The sequence below is a fragment of the Populus trichocarpa genome, chromosome 6, assembly GCF_000002775.5.
Source record: "Populus trichocarpa isolate Nisqually-1 chromosome 6, P.trichocarpa_v4.1, whole genome shotgun sequence".
In the NCBI taxonomy this organism is placed as follows: domain Eukaryota; kingdom Viridiplantae; phylum Streptophyta; class Magnoliopsida; order Malpighiales; family Salicaceae; genus Populus; species Populus trichocarpa.
Window position 1 is genome coordinate 6,885,570 of NC_037290.2, and position 22,214 is coordinate 6,907,783.

The following is a 22,214-nucleotide window of genomic DNA, read 5'->3' on the forward strand; positions in this document are numbered from 1 at the left end:
ACTTTTAAATAATATTTTTTATTTAAAAAAAAATATTTTTAACATCAATAAATAATCTGAAAATATAAAAAAATTAATTTTAAATAAAAAAATTTAAATTTTCATAAAATACTATTTGAAGTACAATTCCAAATAATATGTTAAAAATACCAATATTTTTAATGTTTTACACGCTTTCACTTAGATTGAGGAACTAAAATGATTATTTAAATTTAGACTTTAAAATTAATTTCAATAATTTTTCTTGACCCTCTTAGGCATCAAAAGACAAACTCAAAATCATAAGAGCATTTCTATAAGTTGTAGCAAAAGTGTGGATGCGCGATGAATCATCTAGGTAGATTAATTTTTAAGTTCCAAAAAAGATTTGCACACAAGATCGTGGGGATTTGGTTGATATGCGAAAGATATCCTCCTATCGAGTTCATAATCTTTTTCGATGGAATATCAATATGTGGTGAAACCTGAAAAAAGACAAAATAAAAACTTGGTTACTCAGATTTTAGTAAGACCCCATCTGCGGGAATTAAAAATAGATAGGAAAGTAATGTATTGAACATTTAATTTAAGATTTTGAAGACTTTTTGCGTACTTTTAGATAGTGGATCCTTCCTTTTTGGGGAGCCAAAAGCCTGGCTGAATTCTGAACTCTCCTCTTAGTTCAGAAACTATCACTCTCAACGTACAAGCATTTTCTGCAATTTGAATTCCTTGGTTTCTATGTGAACGGCATTCATCTTCTAGATTTGAAAATTGTTTTACTAATAGGAAGATATATAAGAAGATTATCAGATTCAGATTGAAATCGCACGAGAGGAGCCTACGGTTAGTATTTCCCTTGGCAAGAAATGTGGAAAGCTGATATTATTAGCGCAGGATGCAGTAGTTATTATTACTTGGCCACTACTGTTCAATCGACCTTGAAGTCCTTCCAGGCGCAATGATCAGGATACATATGGCTGCTGTCTTCCTCAGGACCTAATTTATGTTAGATCACTGTCCTTTCCAACAGGATAGGAAGCTTTTTCGTACTGTTGACGCATCAACTGCCATTGAGAAAGGAACCAGTATGAAGTGAAACCAATGAAATTTGCTCACTTTGGAATTGTTGGTTAGGGAACAGCGCCCTGGGATGATAAACAAGATTAGTTTAATTACTTTGGATCTCGAAACCATGAGCCGACATGGAAAACAACTCATGCAAAGTACGTAATAACACTTGAATATCAAACACAATTTATTCCACCGATGTTGAAACAAGATTACTGATTGAGAACCGTTCGAGATTAATTCCACTCATGATTTCGACACAAGCTAATGCATGCTCACTGTAAATTTCCATGAGTTATATATATATATATATATATATATATGAGCTGTGAGGTGGGAATATGCATGTGCCTCCTTCTTTAACAAGGGAGTGATCCTCAAGCACGACAATCACCATTTTCGTTTCTAAAACATTGAACTCATTACATATATATCTTCCTAAGAAAATGCTACCCATTTTGAGAAAACCTAAACTAGCATTGTACAACGCAAGAACTTGGACAGATGTCCCCTGTTTTGCGCATTACGAATAACGTCACTCTTGGGTCTTAATTAATTGAAAGACAAAATTGTCCATCCCTCGTATCCAATCAGGAAAGAGGACTAGCTTGACCAGTTGTGTCTTTACACTATCACAAGTCCTATTCAGTATATTAGAATATCGAAACATGTAGTAGGAGTGTGTACCATAGTTTATTATCAGGCTTTGCCTCCCTATTGTGCTTTCTGCATCTATAGACCAAGGCTTGTCGATGGAGAAGAGCATCCTATCAATGTTGATTCTTATGGTTACACTGTTATTATGTTCCTGGAGTGCCACAGCCCTGCAGCATTGTGGGAATTGTGGCCTTACTCCGGTGCCATTTCCACTAAGCACTGGGCCAGATTGTGGCAACCAACAGTACAAGCTCAGGTGTTCTTTTGGAAAATTATGGTTTGATGCTCTAAATGGATCATCCTACTTGATCGCGTCCATTAACCCAGTACTCCGACGGATAGTTATTAGACCTGCAAGCTTAGCAAATAAGATTTGCATCTCAAGTGATTTTCATAGCCAAGGAATCCAGCTCAATCAAAATCTTCCCTTTAGCATCACTAATAGTAACACAATCTTGTTGCTTAATTGTAAAAATGAAATTTTGCACTTGAAACCACCCATAGATTGTGCACCTGGTAGCATTTGTCATAACTATATTCAAGGGAACGCTGCAGCCTGTGCTAGTGCACCATTGTGTTGTACATTCAAGTCTAGTACAGGCTTACAGAGTGCATATATGATTAAGGTCTATGATGGAGGGTGTGCAGCATATCAGAGCTTTGTCAACTTGGATGTTAAGAAGGTGGGAATGATCAAGAAATGGCCTGAGCCTGGTGTGGAGATCGAATGGGCGTTGCCGGAGGAGCCAATTTGCAAGATCCCAGTAGACTGCAAGGACTTATTGTACTCAAAATGTCTGCCTGATCCAATCAGCTTAGGGCAGAAAAGGTGCTTCTGTGATGCTGGGTTTAAATGGGACCCCATCAACGGATTGTGTCAAAGTGAGTTTAATCTTTAAATTTTCTGGCCGTTCTTGTTTTGCTTTTCTTCAAAAACTAAAGGGTGTTTTCCGGTCAATCTCACTCTTACCATTTATAATCTTCTCCTTTCGTAGATTTGAAGTGTCTTCCTGGAAAAGTTTGCAAAAAAAGAAAGAAAAAGACAGTGGTCTTTGCAGGTACGTTATAGCTCCCATTAAGTGAGTACTGATCTTAGTTTTTTTATAAAAAAAAAATCAGAATTAAGCTGCACGCACAACCTCCAAATCAAGTTTTTGCTTTAGCAGTTTTGCTCCATAGTGTTTCCATGTCAAATACGTGCATTATCCATAGAGTAGTTGAATATTTCATATAATGGTGTAAATATATTAAGTAACAACAATGATTTCTTTTCATTTATATGAATAAGTAACCGCAATGATATTTTCCTCGTTGGTTGATTGGTTCGTCTTTTAAATCATTTCAGGTGCAGCCGTTGGAGCGGTTGCAGTCCTAGTCATGGTCCTAGGTGGTGGTCTATTCCTCAAGAAGCAAAATCGGTCAAAAAGAGCACAAAAGAATTTGATAAAAGAGCGAAAAGAGATGTTAAATGCCAAACATAGTGGAAAATCAGCCAGAATCTTTACGGGAAAGGAGATAACAAAAGCAACCAACAATTTCTCCAAAGACAACCTCATCGGTGCAGGTGGCTTTGGTGAGGTCTTCAAGGGCATTCTTGATGATGGAACTGTAACAGCTATCAAGCGAGCCAAGCTTGGAAACACCAAAGGCATCGATCAAGTTATTAACGAGGTTCGAATTCTTTGCCAGGTCAATCACAGAAGCCTTGTAAGACTCCTGGGTTGTTGTGTCGAGCTTGAGCAACCTATCATGATTTATGAGTATATCCCTAATGGAACCCTCTTTGATCACCTTCACTGTCACCATTCTGGCAAGTGGACTTCACTCAGCTGGCAACTAAGGCTCCGCATTGCATATCAAACTGCAGAAGGTCTAACCTATCTTCACTCTGCAGCCGTGCCTCCCATTTACCATCGTGATGTGAAGTCCAGCAACATTTTACTTGATGAAAGACTCAATGCCAAAGTTTCTGACTTCGGGCTTTCTAGGCTGGTGGAGGCAAGTGAAAACAATGATAGCCATATCTTCACTTGTGCTCAGGGGACCCTTGGTTATCTTGACCCAGAATATTACCGTAACTTTCAGCTTACTGATAAAAGTGATGTTTATAGCTTTGGAGTTGTTCTACTGGAGGTATTGACATCAAAGAAGGCTATTGATTTTAACCGAGAAGAAGAAAATGTGAATTTGGTGGTGTATATAAAGAACGTGATTGAGGAAGATAGACTGATGGAAGTCATTGATCCAGTGCTTAAGGAAGGTGCTAGCAAGCTGGAACTGGAAACAATGAAAGCATTGGGATCCCTGGCAGCAGCTTGTTTGCATGACAAGAGGCAGAATCGACCTTCAATGAAAGAAGTTGCAGATGAGATCGAATACATCATTAGTATTGAAGCAGGAAAGGTTTCTAAAACCTAGCTAGTTGTATGAGTTATATAGTATAGCCAATCAATAAGCGCTTCAAAGAATTTTGGTATTGGTGGCTTCTTGTTTAACTGCAGAAAAATCCTCCTTATTTCAGTACGTAATAGCAAAGCAGAATTTGTGCCTTAGGGTTCTATTCTCTTCATCTCTTGGAAAATCCCTCTTCTTTTTTTTTGTAATTGTCTGTCTTACATCCAAGAAATAAGCATAAATCACCCTGTTATTCTCCAGATTTGACCCAGCTACTCCCAAGATCACCATGTCTGTACGTGCACCTAAGATTTTACTGATAAAATCGTAGCTCTTTCATCTCTTTTCTCAATTATTTTATAATCGAATCTTAACTAATCAATAAAATTAGGATCAAGTTATAGAAAAAAAATTAACTAACAAATCAAAGTAAAACTAGAATACAACTATGAAATTTAATTAATTATAAGTTTTGATGTACAAAGCTATAATTTAATAATATAAAGACAAGATTTTGTTTTAATTTCCTTAAAACAAGATTATAAGAAATTGTTTTAATTTGATTAATATTCCTGATATTCACATAACTTAGATTATTATTTATATAAGAAAATAAATTTGAATACTAATTATAAGATTTTAAAAAATTAAAAAAAAAAAACCACAATTCAGGTCATAGACTCGACTTGGTCGAATAAGTTGGTTTTATTTCAATTAGATAAAAAAATATAGAAAATGATATTAGATAAATCAAATTTGTAACAACCCAGTTTGAAAACCTTATAAAGCTTGAACCCATCAAAAACATGGTGTGTGTGTGTGTCTCGTTGAGATTGATATCCATTTCTTATTTGTCTTTGGTTGATATTTTGGATCATAGGACTTGTCCTTCCAAAAGACCTTGTTTTTATAGGTTTTAGTTGTCTTTCCATGTGCCTTTAATGTCGATTACCTTTCATTTGATATCTTTGGGGTTGAGACATTGTACATTGTTGAGGCACACTCCTCCTCACATTGTTGTTGATGAATGAGGGTCCAACATTTCTTCTATCATCATTTTTTCAATGTGGTTTCTTCTAACTTGGTGTTTTTGAAAGTAAAGTCTTTCTTGCCTTTGCTATTAGTTCCTCCTTTTTAAGTTGCCTTTCAATTGTTGATTATGGAATTGAGGTTTTGCTTGTCCATGACTTGTGTTCCTTCTTTGTTGGAACCTTTTCATTACTCCTTCATTCCTAGAATTCCTGAAAGAAGTATTTTTAAGTACCCTTTTAACATTTAGTCCTTATTTGTTAGGCATTGTACCTTTCGGTAAACACATCATATTTTTAGAAATATTATTTTTATTTAATCTATATTTATGCGATAAATAGCCTTTCTTGTTGAAAAATGACATAGAAAAACAACTATACATGATAGATTGGTTAACATGCACATTGGATTTTTGTTTTTCTACACAATTGAAACCTAAACCACTTTTATGTAGGCTCTTGTTTTGTCCTCCTAACAAAACATCCAAGTTATCTCTACCTTGAGTAAACTTTGCTCAAGTTGAAGTTGTGTCTTCAAATTGTTTTCTAAAAGCATCATTTTCATTTTTCAAACCATCTAATGATGAGAAACAACTAGCAACATCATATAATGATTCGTTTACTTGTGTTAATCTATCATGTTTTTTAAGCAAATCATTATTTTTATTTTTTAAAATTTTGTGCATCTTTTCCAAGTTTTTATTAGTGTTTCTATATATCTTGTTCTTTTTATGTAAGGTTTCACATAAGGTAATCAAGTCATCAAAATTCATATCAGCATCGTCATTTTGTTCAATGGAGTTTGATCTAAGTGAGTCTATATTATCTTCTTCATATACTATTGTCCTAAGAAATTTAAGGTCACCAAAGTCTATGATCTTTAACACTAAGAAGGTTGAGTCATATAGTAAGAATATAGGCACTAATATAGGCTCTAATACCAATTGTGGGACCCTTAAGGAATAGCCTGAGTGAACCAAAAAGGAGGGTGAATTAAGTATGAAAGGTTATCCCTCAAGGTTCCAATAATTAAATTATTAAATAGCCCTTAATTGAACCTGGTTGTAAAAAAACAAAATTAAAAGACAAAAGCATCCTTGGACGCTAGCAAAAGATTTTTTTTGCTATAAAAGGTAATTAAGTTATTTCACTGTGAAAAAATATAAAAAGATTAATTCTCCCCTGATTAAATTTGATAAATGCCAAATGAACCTCATAAAAAAACCATCCCCCCCCCCCCCCCATTTGCACTTCCTTAGCTAATACTAGGGCAATATCATCATTATAGTGTAGTAATCCACAGTGCAATGAGTTTTAACACACAATGTTTTACTAAGCCCTTTTAGTTTTCTTAATAATTATAATTGTCATATTTATAGGGTTTTGAATGCGAAATATGAGAGAAATTTAAAAAAAAAATCTATAATAAGTGCATTTTAAAACAAATTATAAATTGCATTGCAGGATTGATATTGGAAAGTGATGATGTTCCAAAATTTATTATGCTTAGAAATGAGGGTTTTTTTAGTGTTTAGATAGAGGATGATCACACGTTCATGTTAATTTTCCTTTCTTCAGAGTTCAAGAAGTTGATGATTAGTGATAAAAGACCCAAAACCTGCAAAACAATCCTTTTTAGTAAGATTTAGGAACCCTTCATTGATAAAGTCAATGACTTTTAATATGGACGTTAACAAAAGATTTTTTTTGCTTTAAAGGGTAATTAAGTCATTTCATAGTGAAAACTATGAGAAAACTGATTCTCCCATGATTAATTTGATAAATGCCAAATGAATCTCACAAAAAGACCACTCCCCCCCCCCCCTAATTAGCACTTCATTGGCTAATACTAAGGCAAAATCATTATTACAGTGTAGTAATTCATAGCGCAATGAGTTTTGATACATTTTTACTGAGCCCCTTTAGTTTTCTTAATAATTATAATTGTCATATTATAGAGTTTTGAATGTGAAATATGAGAGAAAATTAAAAAAAAAAAGACGTCTATAATAAGTGCATTTTAAAACAAATTATAGGCCCCGTTTGTTTGCTGGAAAGTAGTTTTCTTTTGGAAAGTGAATTCCGGGAAAGTATTTTTCGATGTTTGGTAGTGTGATGGAAAATAAGTTGAAAAACACTTTTCAGTGTTTGGTTATGTCATGGAAAATGAGCTGAAAATAACTTATTAATGTTTTATTTTTCTCAAGTTTATTAAAATAATGAGGAACAAATCTTACAAATTAAAAAGTTGAAAGAGAATGAAATTGGAAAAAAAAATATAATTTCATAAATTATCTCAAATAAAATAAATAATAATCAAAATAATAGAGATCAAATCTAAAAAATTAAAAAAAAATGAAAGGTGAAGAAATTAAAATAATAATAATTAACATTTCATAAATTATTTCAAATAAAATAAGTAACAATCAAAAGAATGAGGACCAAATTTGATAGATAAAAAATTTCAATAAAAAAATGATAAGGAAAAAACAAATAGCAATTATAAAAATAAGGACCAAAATTAATATAAAAATTAAATTTTAAGAGATGGAATTAAAAAATAAATATTCAAAACAAATTATATATAGCAATCAAAAGTTTGAGGATCAAATTTGATATAATCAGCAAATAATGACATTTCTAAATTTTTCACAACTTCCGGAAAGTGTTTTCCGCCCAAATTTTCCAGGAAAACACTTTTTTAAAAACCAAGCCAAATTTTCCTTTGACTGGAAAGTGTTTTCCGTTGACCAACTTTTCTAATGGCAAACAAACACATGAAAGTTTGGAAAGTGGTTTCCCGGAAACCACTTTTCGGAAAACAAACACAGCCAAAAGGGAAAACACTTTTCTGGAAACCAAACCAAATTTTTCTTTGACTAGAAAGTGTTTTCCGTTGACCGGAAAGTGTTTCCGTTGACTGGAAAGTGTTTTTCGTTGACCAGAAAGTGTTTTTCGTTGACCAACTTTTCTAATGGCAAACAAACACATGAAAGTTTGGAAAGTGATTTCCCGGAAAGTGAATTCCGGGAAACAAACATGGCCATAAATTGCACTGCAGGATTGATATTAGAAAGTGATGATGTTTAAAATCTATTATGCTCGGAAATGAGAATTTTTTAAGTGTTTAATTAGATAGAGGGTGATCACACGTTCACGTTAATGTTCCTTTCTCCAGAGTTCAAGAAATTGATGATTGGTGATAAAAGACCCGGAACTTACAAAATAATCCCTTTTTATGAGATTTAGGAACCTTTTATTAATAAAGTTAGTGACTTTTAATAAGGAATTGCAAAAATTGAGAGAATGAACTTTAAATTCTTAAGAATAAAAGTGTTTTTTCTTAATTATGTATGATTAATATTCTATAAAATAAGAGCATGAATAAAGAATTAGAAAAGTGTGAACCTTTTACATGAATAGTTCAAATAGTATATATAACCTTTGAATTTTGTCATGGTACTTGAATGAAGGGTTGAAGTATTATTTATTCCTGATAGCATTACCAAGGGATAGATATCTCTTACATAAAATTAATGTTAATGGAATTATGGTAGGCTATTTGGAGACTTTTATGCACTTATAGATATAGGGTGATGATTATTCTTGACTTTTACTATTTTATGTTAAAAGACATGAGAATAAACAACAAATTCATGTGACCCAACATGAAACCTAAAAAAATTATAAACTCTATATGTATTCAACTTAGAATGACTCCAAACCCAAGGGTCATGAGTGTAGTACCTTGTCAGATCCATACACATTTGGGCTCAGCATGTACATAGTTGAACTCAAGGCATTAGGGTTTGGCGTCTTACTAGACCCACAAGCAATTGGGCTTCGCGCGAAACTGAACACAAGGATGTTGGGTTTGTCACCTTCTCAGGCCCACAGGTACTTGGGCTAAGCGCGTGGCATAATCCAATGATGTTTGGGTTTGGCACCATGCCAAACTCACATGTACATGGACTCAATATGTAGCTAAGTCTAAGGATGTTGGGTCTGACGCCTTTTCAGACCCACATGCACTTAGATTCAGTGCATAGCCAAATCTAAAGATGTTTGGGTATGGCATATCGCTAGATTTACAAGTACTTGGGTTCAGCTCATTGATGAATCCAATGATATTAATGTCAGACCCACATGATCTTAGACCTAGTACATAGTTGAAACCAATGAGTGTAGCACTATATGTATTCAACTTAGAATGACTCCAAACCCAAGGGGTAGCACCTTGTCAGATCTATACACACTTGAGCTCATCACGTAGCTGAACTTAAGGCAATAGGGTTTGGTGTCTTACTAGACCCACAAGCAATTAGGCTTCGCGCAAAGCTGAACATAAGGATGTTGGGTTTGTCACCTTTCCAGACCCACAAGTACTTGGGTTAAGCACGTGGCATAATCCAATGATGTTTGGGTTTGACATCATATCAAACTCACATGTACATGGACTCAACACGTAGCCAAGTCTAAGGATATTAGGTCTGACGCCTTTTCAGACCCACATGCACTTAGATTCAGTGCATAGCCAAATCTAAAGATGTTTCGGTCTAGCATATCGCTAGACCTACATGTACTTGGACTCAACTCATAGATGAATCCAAGGGTATTAATGCTAGACTCACATAATCTTAGACCAGTACATAGTTGAAACCAATGATGTTGGATCTGTCATCTTACCAAACTCATATGTTATTGGACTCAACACATAGTTAAATCTATAAAAATTGAGTATGACATCTTATTAAGTTCATGTGTACTTGAACTCGGCATGCAGTTAAACTCAAGGATATTAGACTTGAAAGTAGGCTAGACTCATATCATCTGGACTTAACATTCTACCAAGTTTAATACGTTTAAGTTATTACCTTGCTTTTGGTTTTTTTTAATAATTCACTTTTAAGCAAACATGTAAAAAAAAAAATTGATGCATTAGAAAATCTTACCGAAGAGGAGGCTAAGTAACACAGAGGAAAAACTATTGGAACAAACCTAAATCAATATACAATATTGTGTTTGGATTCAGATTTTAGAATATTAGTTTAGTTGTCCTTTCTATTCTTAACTCTTAAAACTAGGATCAGTTGAGTTAGGATAAAACTCACGATACTAATTTCTCTGTTTTTTAGAACTAGAACATGAAGTGTTTAAAACAAGGTCTCTTATAACTTTTTTTTTTTTTTAAAAAAAAAAAGAAAAATAACTTGGCACAAAAATAATATTTTGAAAATTCTGTCGTTAAGTTAAAGAGACGAGAAAAAAAAACACAGAGGAGAAGCAAGTCGGCGACTGTCAAAAGCCTTGCTCTATGCGAACGCGATCTCGTTTCTTGATTTGGAGAAAGCAAACAGCGTCTCATTCAAGATTTCTAATTTCTCTCGCCACTGTTTCCCCTTTTCTTGTACAATATATATATAGTCTCCATTACCGTCATAGCCAATCACAGCACCAGCCAGCCATTGATCTACCATTGCCAACTGTAAAGTTCGAATCAACAGAGTACGTTTTCTTCACTTCTCTCGCTTTTAGATCAATCTATAGTCCCTTTTTTTCCCTTTTTTTTTCTTTTTATTTTGTTAAACCACATCAAGCATGTTCACTGTATTTGGGTTTTAATAAAGGAACTTGTTGTCTCTCGTTATTTTGGTGATCGAATCCATCCAAATCTTTCCTCTTGTGATATTTGTTGGTTTGAACTAATCAAATGATTCCATTTCATCCCAATTTTTTATTTTGAAAATCCAGGAGAAGAGGATCTAGGTTGAGAGCTTAACAAAATGAAGGCACTCATTCTTGTTGGAGGATTTGGGACTCGTTTGAGGCCTTTAACCCTCAGTGTACCGAAGCCGCTGGTTGATTTTGCTAACAAACCCATGATACTGCATCAGGTATTACTTGATAAATTTCATAGTAAGGGTTATTTAAATAGGACTTAGGAGTATCTACTGCTCTGTATCCCGAAATCCCACCCCCACGTAACTAATGAGTATGCATGTATGTATTGATTGAAATTTGATTCTTCTTTACAGAAAAAAAGTAAATTGTTACTTCAAGATTGCTTCTTGCCATTGGCTAATCTACTATTTATTAGTGAATTTACTGTTTTGAATTTCATTTTTTGAGACTGAGCAACTTCCCTGGCCATGGTTATCTATTTAATTGTTCTGTACCTGATAAGCAGTGCATGCCAGCTACGTGTAAAATGCATTATTGAATTTCTTATAAACAGATTGAAGCTCTCAAAGCAATTGGAGTCACTGAAGTGGTCTTGGCAATTAACTACCAGCCAGAGGTAACAACAACAATTCAGAGGATCACCTTTCCACTGAAATTCCATATCATATTCATGTATTAATATTGCAGCTGGATTTTCTTACGATCCCCTGTAATTATGTACTTTTAAATGCAGGTTATGCTGAATTTCTTGAAAGAATACGAGAAAAGGCTTGAAATTAAGATCACCTGCTCACAAGAGACTGAGCCACTTGGCACAGCAGGTCCTTTAGCCCTAGCTAGAGATAAGCTCATTGACGATTCTGGTGCACCCTTTTTTGTCCTCAACAGTGATGTTATAAGTGAGTATCCGTTAAAACAAATGATTGAATTTCACAAAGGCCATGGAGGGGAGGCTTCCATTATGGTAACCAAGGTGAGTTGAATCTATTGTTTTGCTTTTTCCCAGGCACCAAGCCCATTCCCTATATGTTAAATCAATTTTTCATGTCACAGGTGGATGAACCATCAAAGTATGGTGTGGTGCTGATGGAAGAAACTAGCGGGAAGGTTGAGAAATTTGTTGAGAAACCAAAAATATTTGTAGGTAACAAGATCAATGCTGGAATCTACTTGTTGAATCCCTCTGTTCTTGATCGGATTGAACTGAGGCCCACCTCAATAGAGAAAGAAGTCTTCCCAAAGATTGCAGCAGAGAATAAGCTGTTTGCCATGGTCCTACCTGGGTTCTGGATGGACATTGGACAGCCAAAAGACTACGTTACAGGTCTGAGACTATACCTGGATTCTTTGCGGAAAATGTCCTCTCCAAAACTGGCCACTGGACCAAACATTGTTGGAAATGTTCTCGTTGATGAGAGTGCAGTAATTGGAGAAGGATGTCTAATCGGACCAGATGTAGCAATCGGCCCAGGTTGCATAATAGACTCGGGAGTTAGGCTTTCCCGCTGCACTGTAATGCGGGGAGTGCGAATCAAGAAGCATGCATGCATCTCTAGTAGTATCATTGGATGGCATTCTACTGTGGGGAGATGGGCTCGCATAGAGAACATGACAATCTTAGGAGAAGATGTTCATGTTAGCGATGAAGTTTACAGTAATGGGGGTGTTGTCCTGCCTCATAAGGAAATAAAGTCTAGCATTTTGAAGCCAGAAATTGTCATGTGAGCTTTGAGGTTTTTCTCCTTGTCTGTCCATAGTCATTCGTATTAACTGATATACTGCTCACTCTGAATGAGGAAAAATGTTATTGTAGAAACTCAAACAATTGTCTTGAATCCCCCCCCCCCCCCCCACCAATTGCTGCTCTTTATTTATTTTTCCTTTGTTTGGTTGATCGTAGTCAACAGTGAGCGATTTTCCTGTGATGAATTTGTATCAGATGTTTGCTATAAATAACAAAATGGAAGCATTTTTGCGTTTACAATATAGTAAAACTAGACTGCCTATCAAGCTTGGAGTTTCCCATTTTTTCCATCAATTTCACCGGCACGGTGACCTCAAACTATGACCCCAGGCAAATCCTGATGACCTCGACCTCAAGCAATATCTTAATGTTTCTCTTACTGTTGCTGTCATTTAAATTGTACTGCTTGTCTGTACGGTTTTTTCATGTAGTGTTTGGGTATTACTGTATTATAATAAAAATAAAAAGAATGGAGATATAGTGGAGATGGAAATTTTTTTTGTTTGTAAAAACAAAATAAATTTATTTTTGAGATAATTTTAGAATGATTTTTTGTATTTTTAAAATAGAAGAGGCGAGGAGGACATGTCTCGGGAGAGAATATTTTTATTTTTTATTTCTAAAATATTCTTGTAAAAAACTCTAAATTCTAAAAATTATTAAACTAAAATATGTAAAGATAAAAATGATTATTATTATAGTTTTAAAATCCAACTTGGAAGTCGATCTAGGATAAGGCTTGGGTCACGAGTCGGGAGTGTCATGCAGGTTAACCGGAGTCAATATAAAAATAAAAGTTGTTATTATAATAGTTTTAAAATTCGACTTGAAAGTCGACCTAGGGCAAGATTTGAGTTATGAGTCGGGTTCATTATTGACACGAGTCAATATAAGGATAAAAATAATTGTTATAGTTTTAAAACTCGACTTGCAAGTCAACTTGGGGCAAGATTTGAGTTATGAGTCGGGTTGATCATTGAAACGAGTCAATATAAAGATAAAAATGGTTATTATCATAGTTTAAAAATCTACTCGAAAGTTGAACCAAGGCAAGGCATGGGTCATGGGTTGGGAGGGTCAACCCGAGTTGATATGAGTCAACGTATAAATAAAAATGATTATTATTATTATAGTATTAAAATCCGACTCAATAGTCGATCTAGGACAAGACTTAAGTCATGGGTCGAGAGAGTCAATCTTAGTTTACCCAAAAAAAAAATAGAAATCAAGGCAGCATTGTTTTGACCAAAAACAGTTTTACAAAAGTCAATAGGTTATTTTATCCGTGTTGTATCTTGTGTCAAACAGGTCATAGGTTGGTCTAGGTTTTTAATTGGGTTAAATCAAGTTAATCCTTTCTCTAGTTTTTTATTAAACTCGAACTAGTCCAGGTTTTGGATCAGCCAAGTCGGCTAGTCTCGGTTTTATAATTATAGTTATTATAAAATTATTAATTTCAAAACTAAGTTAATAAAATATTATATTTAATTATTTTTTAAAATATATAAGTTTGATAGAAACACGTTAAGAGTAAAATAATTTTCACATTTTATTATATATTATCACTAACCAAATATGATACAAAGAATTCATGTCGATCCAAACCGTTTGATTGGTGGACGAACTGGATGCCAATATCATTGTTGTGAATCCCTTTCGTATGATCGGATGAACTAGGTCCACATTTCTTCTCATCAGGAAATGATCCGGTGTCCATTGTTTTTTTTTTTTTTAAAGCCGTTTAGGACTATTAATTTATTGATGAATATGAGAATATCCATGCCACATTACCAATGAGGGTATCAAGGAAACTTATTACATTTATGCTCAGCGACAGCCATGATGAAATCTTCTGTTTGTTTTGATCTGGTTTGAGAGAGATACGTATACCTATTAGATGTACGTCTCCATCAGGTCTGAGAAAGATAAACCTATACAAATTATTTCCAGCAAATTGGAGAGGCTAGTGATAGATTAGAAAGAGGGAAACAGGGCTGACTCAACTCTTACGGGCCTCTCATAGACGCCGACTGTATTTTAATGGGTTGAAATGAATATCCATGCATCTCCATGAATTTGATCGCCCTTTCCTTTTTCTTTTTGTTTTTTGAGCGAAGAAAATCATTCATCAAAGGAACTTCAAAGGGCAAATCTCAATACAAAGTCCATTACAAGAGGCCTTGGCCATGATCTAAAGCAAATATACTACTGAAACAAAGATTACAAACAGGACACTAATCAATAAGAGAAACGTAGCATTGCTTTGTCCCTCATGAACAGTCCTTAATTTATAGAATCTGCCCTTAACTACGTCGACAGCCTACTGTCCATCAGTTACCTATAACAGACAGTCAGTGCTTTGTGGCAGGCAGGGGTCTTTCTTCATCCATGGTTCATCCGTACTTCACAGCACTGTTTTTTATCTTAATGAGATTTTTTTTTCCCAACAATTTCATTTCGCTCTTGTATGCCAGTAACAATGACAATTGGCCTAACTCAAAGAAAAAAGAGCATTCTTTCCGACTATGTGCGATCCTTCTTTCATGATAATTCTTTTGCATTTTCGTTTATCTTGTTAGAGAATAATATAAATCATATCTTGGACCTTACCTAACAACTTAAGCTATTGGGTTGAAATAGTTCTTTGACAGGGTATCAGAGCCTCAATGACCAAGCGGTCACGAGTTCGAATCTCACCATCCCCATTTATTTGATAAAAATTAAGTACAAGGTAAAGTGGACCTGTGCAAGTTTCAAGCCCAAAGGGCTTTCACTTGAGAGGGTGTGTTAGAAAATAATATAAATCATATCATGGGACCTTACCTAACAGCTTAAGCTATTAGGTTGAGATGGTTCTTTGACATATCTGACCAAATATGAAACTTCCATAAATAAAAGGAAATGAACATCAGACCAGGCTGATGTTTGCTACTAATTACCGGTTAGTTATGTGTTGGCACGAAAGTAAGAAGACACGACATCTGAGAGGACAGAGAACGGCATTTCCAAACTCTAAATGTTATAGTTCGCTCAAACTTTAGGTCAAGTTTTGGAAGCAAGTGAGGACATGGAGAGCTTAAATGAATACATGATCATTAACCAAAACATTCATTTGCCTAAGGAAAACTCATAACAAATAGCAAACAAACAGGGGAATCCTGAAAGTAGTCCAAAATTAAGGCATGTTAGAGTGGGATAAAAATTTACATGTGAAGCAGAAGATATTACCATTTGTGTACTCTGCAACTCTTGGAAACAAACACACGTATCAACTACACCGAGGCTAGGATCCAGAACATCACATGAGATGATATACTGACTTGAAGCCAGGTGATGAACGCCAAGAGTATGGAAATCTCATACCTGCTACATGGAAGATCTGGATGGATCTTGCAAAAGTTCATGTCCCTAGCATAAAGAACAACAACACCTGCTGATGAGCATGCAGCTGCAAGTGATAGCATAGCTGTTACCTGCAAGTTCAAGCTATTATTTGTCATTCCAACTATTACCCAAGTTCACATCATAAATGAAGTAAGCTGCCAACATAAGTTCCAGTTATGTCATTCAGTATCCAAACTCGCTTTCTAGATGTACACTGGCGGCATTATTTTCAACGCAAAGTCCTCAAGTTAACAGTTGCAAGCTGGTCTATATTGGGGGGGGGGGGGGGGGGTCAGGCTCAAAGCTGGTGAAAAAAAAAGACCTGCCTAGCTAGTTTTCAAAACTGGTCAAAACAACATTTGCACCATTCTCTCTAAGGAAAGACCAGATAGGAACCTAGAACAATTCCAAAGCAAGAGGGAAGTCTCAGGACAACATCTTGCCATTAACAAATATTCAAAGACGCATTAGCAATCAAGAAATCACTTTTTATGTCCACGCCTGAATTTGTAGAATCACCTTTTTGCTAAGAAGGATGATCCCAGTCACACACAATTCAGCTTCAAGAATATTCTATTAACATCTAGACCCTCATAATGCCTCCTTGGCTCCAAGAATTTTCCACATTCAATTTTGTTTGCTTAAATTTACTTATGGAGATCTTCAAAAGCATTTCTCACAAGATCATTAAATGTCCAAGCTGCCCAAGACATTGAACACCATACAAAAGTTGAAAGCACATTGTACTAGTATTCAATGTGGTCATTCCTAAAGCCATGCGCAACGGTGGAAATAACAGGGGGGAATGTTGCTTCAATTTCTTTTTGATATGGCTACTAGATGATTGAATAGAGATTTATGATCAAGGACTTTTGCTTTACCATTCAAAAACATTTAAGCTGAATGGCATACATAAGTCCTTTACTACATCCTTTTGGTAGTCTTTTGTGATGAGTACAGCCTTGTTAAAATTAGAAACCAGTTCATGAGGGAACCACCTTACCATGCTCCTAAACAAAATAAATAGCAATAGCCTAGCTATGTCTGTGCTTGGACAGCAAATCTTCAAGCCCCTCTCTAACTTAGCCTGTCTTAATTAAAACCATTTACTCATGAAAGGAATAAATAGAAAATCAAGTGGAACAAAATAATAGCTGATGCATGAAATTGGTAAGGTCCAATCAGTGCATTAACATTACTGGCAATATATATTCATGCACAAGCTTTGGCTTAAATCAACTAGACAATTTTCCAGTAAAAGAGAGAATTAATCAGGACTGGGCAGTAGTCTAAAGGACAAGAGCAGTACCCAATCACCTACGACGAACAGGCTCACTAAGACAGGATTTTGGAGATCTTTCTTTCTCCTCAAAGCATAAATGTCAAGACATGCAAGTCCAAAGCTCCACAAAAGTTGAAGCCCCATTGATGCAATCAAATAGCTGAGCCAGAGAACACATGACCATCAAAAGAGATGAATGACAAATGCTTGAGAGATGAATTCAATAGTGAATAAAAATAAAAGTGCATGTGAACATATCATAGATACATGTACATGAGCAGCGGGCTAGCAGTCAACATGCTCTTACTTCAATTAGCCCCACTAACCTAATAACATTACAAGGATAGAAGGCAAAATAACTGCTAAATCTACAGGAAGGAAAAAGGAAAAAGGAAAAGGAAATTGGACATTGACTTACAAATAAAGAAGCAAAAATAACGATCAAACAACAGAAGCTCATTTTCAACATTGCAAGAGACATTACACACAAACACTTATCCAGTATCAGTATTTAAAGCTTATTCATGCCAATTGGTCGACACATCATCTACAATTATTAACTCAAAATCTCAATGACAGATTGACAGTAGCTGCTTCGAAGAGGTATTCATGCATCTACAGAGAAAAACAAACTACAAATGTTCCAAGTTCCACATAAAGCTTTCAAGACGCAAGCTTCCCAATCTGCACTAAGAGTCTAAATCCCATGTAAATTACTAAAACTCAACAAATTACAAATAACAATAATGTTCGAAAAGGGCAAAAAAGGGGCATTCTAATTCCTTACACCATGTAAATTACTAAAACTCAACAAATTACAAATACAATAATGTTCGAAAAGGGCAAAAAAGGGGCATTCTAATTCCTTACATACATAATGAAACATCATAAAAATAAGCAATCTAATCACTGTCGAATAAATAACAAATAAAAAGAAAAGAAGAAGAAGAAGAAGAAGCATAAGGAAATAAAACATAAAAAGGAAAGGTTGAAAAAATAGGTACCAGAAAGAAGTGTAGGAAGAGAAGCCAATGGCAGAGGTCATGATTGAAATTGAAGCTGCAGCAAAAACGCATTGTCCTATTCTCAGTAATAACCCACTCACTGTCCCCGGCCCTCCTATTATCTCCTTCATTTTCCACTCACTCTCTCTCTCTCAATAACCAAAGGGCCCTTCTCTTATTCAGAGAACCCTTCAAGCAAAACCCTAGGTTTCAATGTCACTCTCATCAAATCAGTCACAGATTCTCTACTAGACTATCAATCTGGTTGAAGAAACTGGTTTATGGTTTTCAATCACAATCAGAATCTCATGTTCAGGTGGACTGGTTTACTCTAATTACGGATAGTTGAGGAATGGGCTCATCACTCAAAGCTGTTTAAAAAGGACACAGTCCTACAATGGATGTCGTGTCCCTTTCTCAGTTCGGGTGCTTTCTTCTCTTTTTGTTAGTTTTCATTCGAAAAGATAAAAAAAAGCACTCGTTTCAGATTAGATTTTGATAAAATTTAATTTTTTTATTTAAAATTTATTTTTTTTATTTTTTTTATTATTTTGATAGAGACACAAATTAAAAATAAATTTTAAAAAAATTATTATTTTAATTTATTTTTAAATAAAAAATATTCCGACCCGTAATTGTTTAGATAAAATTTTTCTTAAAAAAGAAAAGTTTTTTAAACAAACATCTGTCGTAATTTCAGTTTCCATCGACATGATGTCTTAAGATTCCATTAAAATCTACTGCGTATAGATGAACAGCCCAAGAGATAAGGATGTGACGTTGCGTCATGGACTTTTTATGACGTCATGCGATATACCCCGACTTCTTGGAAACGTTCTTCACACTATTCATATTGACACGGGTGAGGGCTTGATCCCCTGGGTGTTACACTTGCAGTGTAATGTGCGTCTTCGATTTTACTTATTAAGGTCCTCACAAATTCATTTTTAAAAAATAAAATAGTGATGATTAAATTTGATATAAACTGAAATCGAGATTAGAATTATCAAACACAGAGAAAAAGGATCGCCTTTTTCTTTACTAAATAGGGAAACAGAGTGAGAAAAATCACCTACCAATTTCAATTTTTAAAAATTGAATCTTGAATGATAAAATAAGAAAAAAAGGATGAATTCAAACAAAAATTTAAGAAATAAAATATATGGTAACAGAAGATGGAGAAGGAGAGATTCATATTTTCTAATCAATTATGAGTTAGAATAAAGAGTTATATCCATGAAAATAATATAGTTTTCAAATCTGACTAGTATATTAATTAAAAAAATGATCTTTTGTAATTAAATGTTTGCTTGTATTTAATTATTCAGATACAAATAAACAATCTTTCTCTAGTTAAAAGTTCTTACTTCTTTATGCTATTTTGTATTGGTTGAAAAGTTAAATTAGAGTATATAGAGTTATTAATTATTTAATTAGAATCACTTAATTGAGGAAGAATATCTACTGACTTATTTATAAGAAAGATGATGAAATAAGAAAAAAAGGAAAAGCTCAAGTTAGAACTAAAATGTTCAAGAAACCTAACATTCACAAACCTAGAATCATATTATAGCATGGAGTGTGTCTACTCTGTCAAATCATATTTGTTCTCAATATCATAGTCATTGATTATTTAAAAAAGATCTGAAATTCTTTCTAAATCTCATTGCATTTTACATAAGGATTTACAATCAATACTATTTGAGAATATATGAAATATTTTTTCTAATTCACCTAGGGTGATGAACCCTCTCTTGAGTACTCAAATACCTTCATATAGTTTTTATTATATCTAATATCTTCTTATTTTTCACCCTTAATTATGATAACATGGAGCAGGATCAAAGCATAACTTTTCGTATATAAGATAACTTAGTGATCTCAAGTCTAAAGATCACTTACACAACCGTTATATGAGCTTTTTTTATAGACATAAGTGATCTTTTCATATGGTATTCTCATGCGAGTCAATTCAATATTCATGTCATTTGACAAGCGCTTATATATTAGTTCTAGATATCTCCTATATCTCAACTTATGAGAACAACTGTTTTCTTTCATAAATAAAAAAACATAATATATATCAGTCTCGATAACATTTTTGTCTCAATGACTTTATCTTTACTCTAGATTCATTAAAAAAATATTTGATGAATATTGGAGATAAATAAGTTTTTATTAATAAATTAAATGTGTTTAAATGAACAAAGGTAGTATTTGGTATTGTGGTAACGGTTGTTATTCGAAGTGCTTTTCGCTTGAAAATGCATCAAGATAATATATGTTTTTTATTTTTTAAAATTTATTTTAACATCAGTACATCAAAACTATCCAAAAACATTTAAAAATTAATTTTAAACAAAAAAAAATTAATTTTTGCCAAATAGCGCTTGGATCGGATTTCCAAACACTACCATAATCAATATCACATATAACCAATCAATTAGCTACACGGTATATATACTAATAATCACTACTGTCATTAAGGTATTTTATTGGTGTCCTTTATAATTTAATAAGATAAATATTTTTTGATGTCTCTTATTTATTTTGCTAGAATGCATGATCCACTAGGGATTATTTTTGGATTCTAAATCGGACATGATTCCCCAGTTTCCCTTCTAAAATATTACTGATTGAGGTTTTGATCTGTGTTTAATGCAGGCTCATTGATTGCGCTCGATTTTACTGCAATGAGAAAGAGGTTATGATTCTGTCTACCGCATAGTTTTCTTTTCACAAGTTGTGCTTCAGTTTCTATAGGAAAATTTAAAAAAGGCCATTTGTTTTTTTTCCTCTTTTTTGGTAAATAGAAAGATCATGTGTTGATGTCTGGAATTGATTGCTGGTTTTCTGCAGATTGGTTGCGCATTGAAGAAGCTATTTGACAACGGGGTAGTAAGGCGTGAAGAATTGTGGTTCACTCCGAAACTTTGGTATGTGTTAAGGGATTTATCCTTTTTCTTCATATGCCCTTCAAAACATAACATCCTTGAGCAAGTCAATCTGTCCAGTTTGTAAGAGAATGTTCGATGATCTACAGGTGTAATGATCATGCACAGGAAGATCGATGCACCAAAGGCATTAGAGACAACTTTGCAGGACTTGTAGCTTGACTATGTAGATCTGTATCTAGTATGTTATTATAATCAATATTCATACCAGCATTTCGTTTATGTTTTTGAAATAAAAAATTTAAAAACAAATGTGAAGTTAATTTTGTCACTAAAATGTGGTGAAATGTCTGAAGGTTCATTGGCCTGTCAGCATGAAGAAGGGTTCTTCAGAGGGCTTTATGCCTGTCAGCATGAAGAAGGGTTCTTCAGAGGGCTTTATGCCTGACAACCTTACCGAAACCAACATACCGGAAACATGGAGAGCGACGGGGTCACTTCATGATTCCGGCAAGGCTCGTGCTATTGGAGTTGGTAATTTCAAATCAAAGAAGATCGGGGATTTGCTTAGTTGAATGCAGATAATAACAATTATGATGGATTCTGTTTTTTCTTTTCTTTTCTTTAGGGGTATACACCTCTAGGTTCCCCAGGTCCGGGAACCATCAAGACTCAGGCTCTCAAGAATTCAATTCTTAATATGATTGCGGAGAAATTAGGAAAATCTCCAGCACAGGTAGCTCTTAGGTGGGGACTCCAAATGGGCCACAGTGTGTTGCCTAAGAGCACAAATGAGGCAAGGATTAAGGAAAACTTCGACATTTTTGGATTGGTCTCTTCCTGAAGATTTGTTAGCCAAGTTTTCTGAAATTGAACAGGCAAGTGACTGGTTATTTCTTCCTCAATGTCTTATGCCTGTGAACTTTTCTGGGCACCTGTTTCATTTAGTATATTTTTGAATCATGGAGTGGCTATGGATATCATGGCGAGGTTCCAAGCAATTAATTCGAGATTTTATCATTCAGGAGAGGCTAGTTAAAGGTCATAGCTGTGGAGTAGCTTTTTTTTAGCCCGAATTTTTTTTGCATTTTAATT

At 34.5% G+C, this 22,214-nt stretch overlaps 3 protein-coding genes and 1 pseudogene across 4 annotated transcripts; 3 read left to right on the forward strand and 1 right to left on the reverse strand.

The window, feature by feature from the left end:
- The first annotated feature begins 1,802 nt into the window (after window positions 1-1,802).
- LOC7487277 (wall-associated receptor kinase-like 20) lies at window positions 1,803-4,125 on the forward strand. Its single transcript, XM_024602843.1, has 3 exons — window positions 1,803-2,589; window positions 2,703-2,765; window positions 3,053-4,125. The coding sequence occupies exons 1-3, from the start codon at window positions 1,803-1,805 to the stop codon at window positions 4,123-4,125; spliced, it is 1,923 nt and encodes a 640-aa protein (XP_024458611.1).
- Window positions 4,126-10,340: 6,215 nt separating this feature from the next.
- On the forward strand, window positions 10,341-12,805 carry LOC7487278 (mannose-1-phosphate guanylyltransferase 1). Its single transcript, XM_002308144.4, has 5 exons — window positions 10,341-10,634; window positions 10,881-11,023; window positions 11,365-11,427; window positions 11,545-11,784; window positions 11,865-12,805. Exons 2-5 carry the CDS (start codon window positions 10,913-10,915, stop codon window positions 12,534-12,536), a joined length of 1,086 nt encoding a protein of 361 aa, XP_002308180.1. The 5' UTR covers window positions 10,341-10,634; window positions 10,881-10,912; the 3' UTR covers window positions 12,537-12,805.
- Window positions 12,806-15,557: 2,752 nt separating this feature from the next.
- LOC7487279 (CASP-like protein 5B2) lies at window positions 15,558-18,689 on the reverse strand. Of its 2 annotated transcripts, XM_052453537.1 has the most exons (4): window positions 18,226-18,689; window positions 17,249-17,381; window positions 16,943-17,026; window positions 15,558-16,028 (listed from the first exon to the last, which is right to left on the reverse strand). In XM_052453537.1, exons 1-4 carry the CDS (start codon window positions 18,354-18,356, stop codon window positions 15,828-15,830), a joined length of 549 nt encoding a protein of 182 aa, XP_052309497.1. In that variant the 5' UTR covers window positions 18,357-18,689; the 3' UTR covers window positions 15,558-15,827. The 2 variants fall into 2 exon arrangements, with proteins under 2 accessions (XP_052309497.1, XP_002309085.1); XM_002309049.4 differs by lacking the exon at window positions 16,943-17,026 and having other exon boundaries at window positions 15,632-16,028; window positions 18,226-18,686.
- Window positions 18,690-18,975: 286 nt separating this feature from the next.
- LOC112327880 (NADPH-dependent aldo-keto reductase, chloroplastic-like) lies at window positions 18,976-22,078 on the forward strand (annotated as a pseudogene).
- Window positions 22,079-22,214: the final 136 nt, after the last annotated feature.